At 34.4% G+C, this 12,153-nt stretch overlaps 1 protein-coding gene across 9 annotated transcripts in view; it reads left to right on the forward strand.

Annotated features, from left to right (window-relative positions):
• Relch (RAB11 binding and LisH domain, coiled-coil and HEAT repeat containing) overlaps positions 1-12,153 on the forward strand; it is a 102,655-nt gene that overhangs the window by 51,838 nt on the left and 38,664 nt on the right. For all 9 annotated transcript variants that reach the window (XR_007105168.1, XM_047526303.1, XM_047526304.1 and 6 more), the window contains 4 exons: positions 2,148-2,238; positions 4,894-4,965; positions 10,498-10,638; positions 11,055-11,219. Coding sequence is in view for 8 of the 9 variants with exons in the window: in XM_047526303.1 (XP_047382259.1) it covers positions 2,148-2,238; positions 4,894-4,965; positions 10,498-10,638; positions 11,055-11,219 (469 nt within the window). In the remaining variant the exon portion in view is untranslated. The remainder of the gene's footprint in view (positions 1-2,147; positions 2,239-4,893; positions 4,966-10,497; positions 10,639-11,054; positions 11,220-12,153) is intronic.

The following is a 12,153-nucleotide window of genomic DNA, read 5'->3' on the forward strand; positions in this document are numbered from 1 at the left end:
TGAAGTTACATGTAAATTAACAGCAAACAATTGCTCCATTCACAAGATTCTACAGTGTTTTCGTTCTTATTCTAATTCTCATTTTGAATTTGTATGCTTTTGTATTAATTACCTTTGGATTTCTAATTCAAATATTTCTTTGCCTTTATTTTTCATGCTCGAAATTTCTCCTGAGTATCTCCCCTTTTTCTCACAGATGAACCTGATACATCATGGTCTCATAATAGTTATGCTTTATAAGAAATAACAATTTCTGTGTCATTGGGTTATCCATAAACCGCTTACCTGGTGTCTAGAAGGATAGTGTTCTGTTTTGGTTAGTCCTGAGTCCAATGCTCACATGAAAGATAGGCCTGAGTGATGAGTTATTCCTAAAGCTAGTGAGAGGGAAGGGCACAGATCAGAATGACTCATCAGAAGAAAAGGACATGGGTTTTGTTCAAGCAAGGATAGATATCTGCTTCAGAGAGGAAAACCTTTAAATATTAAGCAGAGTTGTGCAAATGTGGGCTTGCACAAATCATTCTGGTGGTTAGGTAGTTAGGTGGACTAAGTGCCAGCTGGATAAAATAATGCAATAGGATGTTTTTCAATGTTTATCTTAATAAAAAAAAATGATTTTTTTTTTGCTTATAATAAACAGATTGTACAATAGTTAGTTTTAAGCAACTTTAGTACTTGTTTTTCTGACTTACATTTTCTGTATCTTCTGAGAATTTGGAAGAGTCATGAATAAGTGAACCATGGGAGAAATCAAGCCCAAAATTTAAAGTACAAGGAACTCCTCAACAACGAGTACAGAAACAGGCCTATTGACTTTGAAACTCTTATAGTAGATATCTCTTTCCTGCTCTTAAAATACACCAGAGAGCAAATGGAGAGGGTCAGAATCCAATCAAGTATAATTTATACCAGCAGTCTTCACATGCTAGTCAAGTGGGAATAAGATAAATCAAATCACTGTTTTAGTATCATTCATTGCAATCTGAAATTTTTTTAAGAACAATTTGGTGGTATTGTATAGGAAAATAAGTATTTTATTTTTTCCTTGAAAAATACCATTCCCTATCTTCGAACTGAACTCATTATGTCCCCAGCATCCCACATGTAGGACACCTATAAAAACTTCAGCAAGGCAGATAGTTTGTCTTAATGCAAGGACATAATTGGATAATATAGTGAAATATATTTATTACATTTTTATTCCTAGATTTGCAAAGCAAAAATCCAGGTCTTTAGAGTCCATTTTTATAGACTTTGCATGTAAAATTTATAGCTGCCACCTAGTGGCCAAAAGTACTACTATAGCTTTACTTCTGGTCAAGATAGATCAGGAATTAAGCACTGATTTCCACACTTTATTTACTTTCACCTTACAGAAATGTATAAGTATTTACTAAAATAGACTAATAAATTAAAAAGGACTGGAGATGTAGCTTGGTTTCTTAAGCACCCTTGATTTCGATCCTTAATACCAAATATAGATAGATAGATAGATAGATAGATAGATAGATAGATAGAAGTTAGGTAGATAACAATAATCAAATATTTCTGGAATTACATATATACAGTGGGGGAAAATAGTGATAATATATTAGGAGATTTTCATGAAAGAGCAGTCATCCAAAGAGGCTTGAAATTTTCTTGTCATGTTTTCCTTCTATTCAATTTATTTGCCCTCCTAAACTGGAAGGGAATAGAAGAGTAATACACACACACACACACACACATACACACACACTCACAGAGAGAGAGAGAGAGAGAAATAGAGAAATAGACACATAGGGTGATATAAGTATAAAGGGGATTCATGTAGATAAAAATATAACAAGCTTTGGACTGCAAGTATAGCTCAGTGGTATCTGAAGACCCTGAGTTTGTTCCCCACCACTGGGGATGGAGGGTGTGGATTGCAGGGATTGTGGTGAATGAGAAGCTGCTTCAATACACAATAAAGATATGTTGAATCATTTTGCAGTTAATTCAAATTGATGTGTATTAAAAAACAGCAATGAGCAATGCTTAGGCTTAATTCTTTTTAACCCTTGGTCCTGATTGTGTTTTCTAATATAAATACAAGATTATTGTGTTTTTTTTTTTTTTTTTTTGTCTTTTTTTGTTTTGTTTTATTTTGTATTATTTTTCAGGCAAATGATACTGACAGGTTGTGTGGCATTTGCACGTCATGTTGGACCAACACGTGTGGAGGCTGAACTCTTACCACAGTGTTGGGAGCAGGTAAATGAACTGTACTGGATTTTTCCTTAGCTGTTATATTCTAATTTCTTATAAAGGTGTATGTTTTCTTTTTTAAATGCCATTAGGAAATTTTTGGAATGTAAATTATGCAGTTACTTCTATATCTTAGCATAGTGATTAAAATTGCTAAAGAATGAATGCTCTGGAGTGTTTTCCTTTATTCACTCATTCAACAAATACTTATGAAACATTAATTCCAGTGCTAAGTATTTGTGTTGTGACTAGGTGTACAGTGGTGAACAAAAGAGACATCCTAGTGGGAGATTAACAAATAATATGCTATCTTGTAGTGAATATTCCATGAAGAATAATAAAGCAGAAGAAGGGTTAGAAAGACATGGAAAATGCTCTAGAAAGGGTGAGTAGGAGAAGGGATCTCTGAGAAAGTGATACTTAAGCAAGAATCTAAATGAAGTAAGATGAAACAAGTACAAAGGGCCTGAGGTGGGAATATGCTTGATGCATTCAAGGATCAGCAAGAAAATGTGTCTGCCTGTGTGTGTGTGTGTGTGTATGTGTGTGTTAAGTCATTATTTTACTAATAACACTTTAGTTTTGTATTGAATTTTGACATTTCCATTCTGCTGTAGACCCTGGAATTGCTGACTTTTTAGATGATTTTTAGGTCACTAAGCACCTTATTTTTCCACCTTAAAAAAGAGGTTTCTCATTTATGGAGACAGATTTTATGGCCTTGTTTACAATAGTATAGTCAGTTTCTAGTCTTAAGAAAAATATCGATCTCTGGAATATCATGAATATGTGTAGTCATTTAGAGCTCTAGTCCTAATTTCCTTTTTCATTCTCCCCTCTCCCCTATTTTAATGTGTGGATCTATAGGTTCAGTATGTAAAGTGAACAAAATACATCACAATAATTACATCCTGACAGTGTCATACATCTATATATTACAGTGAATTCTAATATAAGCCGAGGTTCTCATCACTTTAAGTCAAAATTAACTTCGATATAACATATGCAATTTATCATTTTTATTCTATATAGTCATTCATGTGTACATTTAACTTATAGTTTTTTTAAGTTAATTCGAATAACATATAACTAGCCTATTTAAAGTATACAATTCAGTGTTTTTTCTATATTCACAGAGTTGTGTATTCACCACCACAATTTTTTTTTAAATATTATTTTAGTTGTTGATGTTCCATTTTTTATTTACATATGGGTGCTGATAATCAAACCCGGTACCTCACATATGCTAGGCGGGTGCTCTACCACTGAGCCACAACCCCAGCCCATCCAAAGTCAATTTTAAAATACTTTTATTACGCTAAAAACAAACACTCCTGAATTTGGTTTCTCTCTGAGGACTCTCTTGACTTTTATGATTTCCTTGGATATCTGTATGAATTTTAGAATTAGCTTATAGATTTCTTCAAAGATACTAACTGAAACTTTTATAAGTAATTCATCAAATCTGTAGATTAATCTGGAAAGTATTTCCATTCTAGTAAGTCTTCCAGCCTATGAATTAAGGTGACTTTTCATTTATTTGGGTCTTTTAAATTTTCTTTCAATAATGGCTTATAGTTTTCAAAATGTAGTGTTTTTTAAATTTATTTGTATTTTATTATTTTTGTTGCTGTTGTAAAAAGAATTGTTTTCTTAATTCTATTTTCAGTTTGTTCATTGCTGATATATAGAATTAATATTGATTTTTGTTTGTACAGTTAACCTTGAGACAAAGGAAAACAAAATGAAACTTTATATGTAGCATAGTTTGACACTCAGACCATTCTGTTTTTGAGGCAACTGTATCTGGATTAAATTTAATTCAGAGATGTCAGTTATAAACATATCTACTACCACCTCTTCTGTAACATGAATAAACATGGATATCAGGGATCTGTCTAGCCACCTACCTCAAGTTTGTTGCCCAGTAGATTACTATATAATTTCTTTTCTTAATTTTAGGCATCCAATACATTATTGAATTATGTCACCTTTTCATATGGGAATATGAGAAAGATATACTTCTTTTCCAGTCAAAGAAAGATTTATATTCTATGAAGAAGACATACGGGAACAAAACCCAGTATGTGTCCTTTCTTTTGTTATTTTTTGTTACGGTTCAGTGTAGTCATCACAATAGCAAAATTCCATCATTTTGCATATACAAACAAAACAAGAAGTCTTCTTCCTTTAAAAAGAAAATCATGGTTCTAGGCCAGATGGTTAAATCATTGATTAACTTATGTCCTGACTCATTAGATAAAAAGATTGGCATTATATAATGGACCATATCTATATGATCCAGATGCTGGATTTTCCAAATTAAAAATAATGCCACTGTTGCTAGGGAAAGGTCCTGATTTCTCCTGACATCCTAAGAAAAGCCTAGTCTTAGACAAGCACATAATTTATAGACACCTTGCCAAATTTTCATCTTTGGTTTTCCCTTTTTTCTTTAACAGATGACCCCTGTGACCTCATGTTTAGGCTCTCCTTGATTCCCTTATTCCTGATCCAGGTATAGCCACACAGGGATTCCCAGAATGGAAAAGGAAGAAGCTTGATTACATTCTTAACAGGATTTGTGGTGAAAAGTAATTCTCTGTTGGAAGAAGAGAGGGTATGTTATTTATGCTTGATTTATTTATTTTTTTACTCTAGATTAATCACAAATACCCAGAAAGACGACTACTTGTGGCGGAATCCTGTGGAGCATTGGCACCTTACCTTCCTGTAAGAATTGTCACTGTTTCTTAAAAAGTTTTTCCTTTTTTACTAATAAATATGTTTTCAAGTGTCTTACACATTTTAATCCAAATTCTTTTAGGCATGCTATCTTAATAAAGAGATGGAAACAAAAATGAAAGGACTCATATTAATATAAATATTGTGTGGTGGATAGATAGGTATTTTACTGTTGATTTTGCATGAATATAAATATGTAAAACTGTATTACTAGTGTGGTCTGGGAAACCTGGGGAGTACCTTGACATCCTTTCAAAGTTGCCAATGAAGTGAAACTATTTTCATAATAATAAGACTTTTTAAAAAATCTTTATCACTGTTGACGTTTGCAGTGTTGGTACTAAAGTAGTGTTGGGCAAAAATGTTCATGCATTAGCACTAATCAGAACATTACTTCCCCAAATGTATATTAATAATGATTGTATTCTTCACTGTCATATATTGGCACAGTAAGCCAATTTCACTTAAAAAGGAGCTTGCTGAATCAGTAAAAATTTTTTGAACCTTTCCTCTTTGATACTCTGTGAGATGAATATAAGGTCTTTATGGAAAACTCATTTGCTGTGTACTGAAGTCTAAATACTGTTTGCAGGAAAAATACTTTTGCAGTTGTTCGGGTTGTGAGTTGTACTAGCCACTTCTCATAGGACATCAGTTTTTTTTTTTTTTTTTTTTTAGTGGAACAACTGACAGTCAAGTTGTAGCTATTCAGATTTGGGTATGTGGCAGATATTTTCATTTTTGTGAAGTGAGCCTGTCACTTCAAGGAAAACAATCAGATAGCATTTGTTACAAATGATGAAAATGGAGCTTTTAGATGAGTTCTAGAATTTTGGAAAACTTGTATCTGCCACTGTGAACTTGACAACTTCTAACTATATAGACTTTTTGATGAGATTGTGGAAGTTTTTGATGATGTAATTAAATGTGTCAGTATTTTTAAAGCCCGAATAATTTATGGTCCGGTTTTTTCCCAAATAATCAATGCAAAGTGTAGAGACAATGAAAATTGAAGATTGATCAATGGAATTTAATGCATCAGAGTTTTAAGTTATTGTTATCAATGAAAGATTTTTATCTGAAAAGCCTAGTAATATACTTCTCCTTTTTCAAAATCACCTTCTGTGAGGTCATCTTTTTTTTAAATATTTCAACCAAAACAACATATCAGAACAAACAGAATGCAGAACAGATAAGAAAACTGTCCTAAATCAGATATGAGAGAGGTTTGGAAGAGTACGAAAAACATCTTTCTTCTCACTAATTTTTGTTTTGTTTTGTTTTATAAAGTTATTTTCATGAATATATTATTTATGCTAACATTTAATGAGTTGTTATTTTTAAATTAGTTGGTATTTTTAATTAATAGGTATTTTAATTTCTAATCATGGTAACTGTAAGTGAATATTAACCACCCAAACAAAAGCTGTCAGAGATTCTTATTAATTTTAAATGAATAAGGGATTTCTGCCACCAAAAAAGATCAAGAACTACTGGATTTTTATGCCCTTATTAGACTTATTGGACTCTGATAACCTTCCCATAGGTCAGGGCTTAGAAGGAAACAAGGTGGCATCACAATTGTTTTAATTTAGATACTTGAGACGCTACAGCCTGCATACCAAATCTAGCCCACTGCCTGTTCTGTAAGTAAAGTTTCTTGGAACACATCCACACCCATTTTTTCATGTATCTGTCTTTGGTTACTTTCTTGAGAGCTTGGTTGGAGGTTCAAGCAGAGGAGCACAGTTACTCACATACCTTCTTCCAAACTGTGGTCCCCTTCTAGTGTGTCAGGGAAACCAATCCTCTACACACTAATACCCAGTAACACACGCTTCCCAGGCTTAGTCCCTAAGTGTATTCACAACCACTTGTTCAGATCCCTGGACTGCTTTAGCTGGTCTCATGAGCTGCCATATTCAAAGGAGAAGTAAGTTGGACTCTCACTTTTGGGGCTTAACTTCCCTGCCCCAGGACCCATTGTCTCTGGATAAAGATAATACCTCTGAAGAGAGAGAGAATTATGAGGAAGGGCTAGACCAGGAGGAAAATGCCTCACTGGATATGAGGAAGGAGCAGGAAGCTGAAAATGAAGGAACATGAGTAGATGGAATCCTAGAGGCAGAGCAGAAACTGAAGTTGGCTATTGAGGAAATAGGGAGATACAATAGAAAAATGAAGAAATGGAGAATCTGCAGAAGCAAAATAATGCCCCTCCAGATTCCAGTTCTGTATGGCTACAAGAAGACCCCCCTCCTTTCCCAGAATGTTCCTACATGTCCTACTCCATGTATGACTATTTATAGGGGGTTTTCCACGTCCTGTGTGGATGAGGGAAGGAATTTCTGTTGGAGGACTGTGCCAGCTATAAATTAATTACTAATAAATTTATCTAATCAATAAACACAGAAGCCAATAATCATTTCAAATGTAAGGGGGTATGGTGTACTGGGCCATGCCAGATCTGGCCTCCAACAAGATGGAGAAGCCCATCTTTACCTTTGTTTATAGTCGCCGTAGGTAAAGGGGCCAAGACCGGGAGGGGCTTCTGTGAGGAACAGGATGGGGTGGAGTTAGGGAAGCCATTTGCTTAGAGAATTGCTCAGCCATGCCTGATTCTGCTAAACGTGGATAGCTTCCCACAAGTATTTATCACCATTCCTGGGCCATGGGCTACCTATCTCTTCTACCCTGCTGGCCTGTGGGACCTCAGCCATCACCTCTACCTCCAAAATTTGGATAACCATTTTGAAATAGGAAGAGGACATTGAACTATGTATGGTATACATGCTGTGGCTGTGATGTATTTGAGAACTATCAGATGTACATTGAGATCTGGATGTTTTTCCCTGTCCAGTTCTGCTCCTCTCTCTTTGCTCTCACAATGCAACTCCTAATAAACTTTTTGCAGCAGTTTAAAAATGAAGGGGGCGTGTGGCACTGGGGTTGTGGCTCAGTCAGAGCACTCGCCTAGCATGTGTGAGACACTAGGATCAATCTTCATCACACATCTACGTGTGGTAAAATAAAGATTCATTGACAACTAAAAAAAAATTTTTTTTTAAATGGTCCTCTGGGGGCTGGGGTTGTGGCTCAGTGGGAGAGCACTTGCCTAGCATGTGTGAGGCACTGGGTTCAATTCTGAGTACCACATATAAATAAATAAAATGAAGGTCCATCAACAACCAAAGAAATATTTAGAAAAAAAAAAAATAGTCCTCTACCAGGGAAGGTCGTCTTCTTTTATGGAGCACCCAGCTTCAGGAAGGATGCACATCAGTAGTAAGGGAGGAAGGGGACACCCACCTAGTCAACCAGATTAGCCATAGCAACCCTAGTTATCAGTGAGGGGACATGTTGCAGCCAGACAGATGTCATATCCAAGTTTCTTTCTCATTACAATTTCAAAGTTGGATAGTTGCAACAGATCTTTTTATATTCTCAAAAAACAAAAGTTTATACCATTTGGCACTTTACAGAAAGTTTGCCAACCCCTGCTTTAAAGGGACATTTTTGTAAGATTGTTCTTTAAAAAGACTACAAAAAGTAGAATTGTACACTAGTGCATGAGCTATTTAGTTACATTTACTCTAAATTTCTGGGTTGATTTTGGGGACTTAGCTTTTAGTTTTTTGATTTTGTTTTGTTTTGTTTTTTGTTTTTTTGGTACTAGGGAGCTAACCCTGGTACTAGGGATCCAACCCAGGGGCGCTTTACAACAGAGCCCTTTTAATTTTTTATTTTGAGACAGGATCTCACTAAGTGACTGAGGCTGGCCTCAAACTTGAAATCCTCCTGACTCAGCCTCCAGAGCCACTGGGGTTACAGACGTGTGCCATTGTGGCCAGCTATCTGTGCATTTTTTAAGTTACTTGTATTGCTAGTATCTTTGCATCTTGCTTCTTCCATCATTTGCATTTTTTATTTGTGACAGTTTCATAGTAGCTCTAACCAAAATAGCATGGATTTATATTCTAATTAATACATAGGAGTTCTCCATTTCCCATACCTTCACCAGAAATTGGACTGATGGATTTTTTTTTTCCTCCCATTAATGGAAGAAAACTTGTATCTTATTGTTGGAATAATAATAGGAACATATAAATGCTTAGATGAGTTTGAATATCCTGTTATGTATTGTTTCAGGACACATGAGCATCACTTTTTTGCAAAGGGTAAGTAAGCTGTTCCACTCTTAATACTGGAATACTAAGCAGTGTTGATAAACATAATGTTTCTTCACTGGATCTTGTATTGGAGCAAGATCTGAACTGCAGCATTTCCTTACTGCAGTCATGCCTTAAATGGAGTAATCCTGCTGACCTGTCCTATAGAGGAGGGTCCCTGTAGCATACTAAAACTTATAATCATAGTTGATTACAGCCCAGATCAATGTAAAACAAATATCCAACTGAAATTTGCTTACCTTGCCTTCTTGCCTTCTGCTAATGCCAACCCAAAATCCCTTCGAGATCTTTGAATTGTTTTTAGGGTAGTTTTTAGCCTAAAACATAAATTTAAAAGGCTGTGCCAAAAGGCATATTCTAAAAGTGTCCAAAAATTACTAAAATTTAGTTTTGTTTTTAAAAAAATCAAAACAAAACCAGACCTTTAAAAAATGTCAAGCACTGGTTTGCGTACCTAAGCAAGCTATAAATGTATGAAAATTGTCACCACCGAGTTATTTCATTCTGTTACACATAAAACTAACCTAAATTAGTTTGGGTTTAAAGAATTTTATAAATCAACCAAATTGTAATAATAGTACAAAGTAGGGTGGGAGGGGCATGAATTTGAATTTTGACAATTCTTTATCTTAATCTCAGCCATTAATTAAGCTAAAACATTCCTTAATATAACTGGAAAAAAATCTGTGGAGGGGTGGGGTTGTAGTTTAGTGGCAGAGTGCTTGCCTAGCATGCATGAGGCCCTGGGTTCTATCTACAGCACTGCAAAAGAAAAAAAAAGCAAAAAACAATCTGTGACATTAAGGCACTGTGGTTGACCTTATATTAAATATTAAAATAGCAGTGCATCTTATTTTATTTTTAAATGTTTTCTTTACTTCTTCAAAACTAAAGACAGGATTTTGTTTCTTCATCCTATCCCAGGCAGTTGCTTCAATTTCCACTAACTGAATTGAACAGATGATGGTAAAAGAGTCATTGTCCATTTGTAGCAGAGTGTTGACTTTGTTGATTTGCTAAACATTTCTGGTGGAATGTCCTGTAAGGATTTGAAGGGTTTTTACACTTAGTAAAGGTATAAAAACATGCTGAAAGATAATTAAAGCTGAATTGAAAATAGGTGTTTTTACCTCTAGAGAGAAAAGGTAGAGGAAAGACCAGAGAGATGAATATTTATCTGTAATGTTTTGTCTTTTAAAAAATAAAAATTTGAATCAAATATAGAAAAATGATGTCTTTTTATCTAGATTTTAAACACATAGGTGTCTGTTATTACTTCCTTTTGTGTTTTAATGGAAATAAATAGTAAAAACATGTTGTTTATTTTCAGAAAGAAATCCGTAGCTCCTTGGTTCTTTCCATGTTGCAACAGATGTTAATGGAAGATAAGGCAGATTTAGTAAGAGAAGCAGTGATCAAAAGCCTCGGTATCATTATGGGATACATTGATGATCCAGACAAATATCAACAAGTATGTTTTTTATAATGAACCTCTTTTACTCCATTATAAAATTCCAAATAATACAATATTTCAAATCTGTGTTTCAAATACTTAATCTATAGTAGAAATGATAGGTATGTTCACTTTAATCAATTGGGGATAACTGGTATCAATCTTGCAACTCAGAGGAAAGACTCATTTGTCCTCTGTTCTCTTTGTCGGGAAGTCAGCAGCATGTATGCCATGTTTTCCATCCCCTCTCTTCAGTTTGATCAATATATATGTGACATTTTAAGAAAACCAGGAGGGGATAATATTATGGATGACTTCCTGTCTTGCTTAAAATATTTTTCAAGTTTCTTGAAATGTGTATTTCTAACTTTTTATTAAGTTTTGTAGAAAGTTTATTCTTTTAAAAAAATCTCCATTATTTGTTTCTTTGGCAGGGTTTTGAGTTGTTGCTGTCAGCCTTGGGTGATCCCTCAGAAAGAGTAGTTAGTGCAACACATCAAGTATTTCTACCAGCTTATGCAGCCTGGACTACAGAACTTGGAAATTTACAGTCTCATCTTATTCCCACACTACTGAACAAGATTGAAAAACTTCTTAGGGTAAGTTCTTCCTTTGCTTATATAATTTATACCAATTTAAAAGGTCTGTTCTAAGCCATCTTAGAGGGATACTAAGTGCCACTTAGTTGAATATTTTGATATATTACCAGTTGAAGATTCTCTTGGACTGTACCCAAAAGAGATTTGAGGAGGTTTAACTTTACCAAAGCTGGAAAGAATAAAAGGGCCCAGTCTGTGTTTCTCAGCTCAAATAGCATCTTTATGGAAGTAACTCACAAACATTATTCAGAAAGCTAGCTCTACTTAACCTTCTGAGGATTAAGTTATTTTACATAAAAGTATCAGCTCCATTTCCAGAATGCAGATATAACTAAAATCTGAATCTGCATAGGTTTGTGTTTATATGATGTCAAAATTGCTTTAACTCTGCTTATTATTCCAATTATTCATTTCCTCACTTTTTAAAATGAGCTTTTCTGCCCACATTAAGAGAACTGAAGTTGGGGAGGCCAAAAACAAACCCAGAAACTTATTTATCTAATTTTTGTTCTGAAAAGTTCTTTTAGATCCTTGAAGAGAAACTTAGCATTTCCCTTAAGTTAGACACTTCAGATATAAAAATCCTTTTTCATTCTCATAACCCTTTGAGTTTTGTTTGTTTTATGTGGAACCTGAGACTTGGTGTTTAAGTTGCCAGTATCCCACAACTGTCATATGACAGAACCAGGATCTGATATAGGTCTGTGAACATTTTAAATCTTCAATAAATGTCTCACATGTGTCCACATGTATTTATTTAATTTAGATTTGGGTTTTTCTATCTACAAATTTAAAAATATATTTTTAAAAAACCATAAGTACACAACCAGACTAAAGCACCTAAAGTTTTTGCATTCTTTCTGAGAATTATTCATACCTGATTTTTCTGGTTCCATTTTTACCATGACTACTTCCACATTACTACTGAAAGCAT

The sequence above is a fragment of the Sciurus carolinensis genome, chromosome 15 (assembly GCF_902686445.1).
Source record: "Sciurus carolinensis chromosome 15, mSciCar1.2, whole genome shotgun sequence".
NCBI lineage: Eukaryota > Metazoa > Chordata > Mammalia > Rodentia > Sciuridae > Sciurus > Sciurus carolinensis.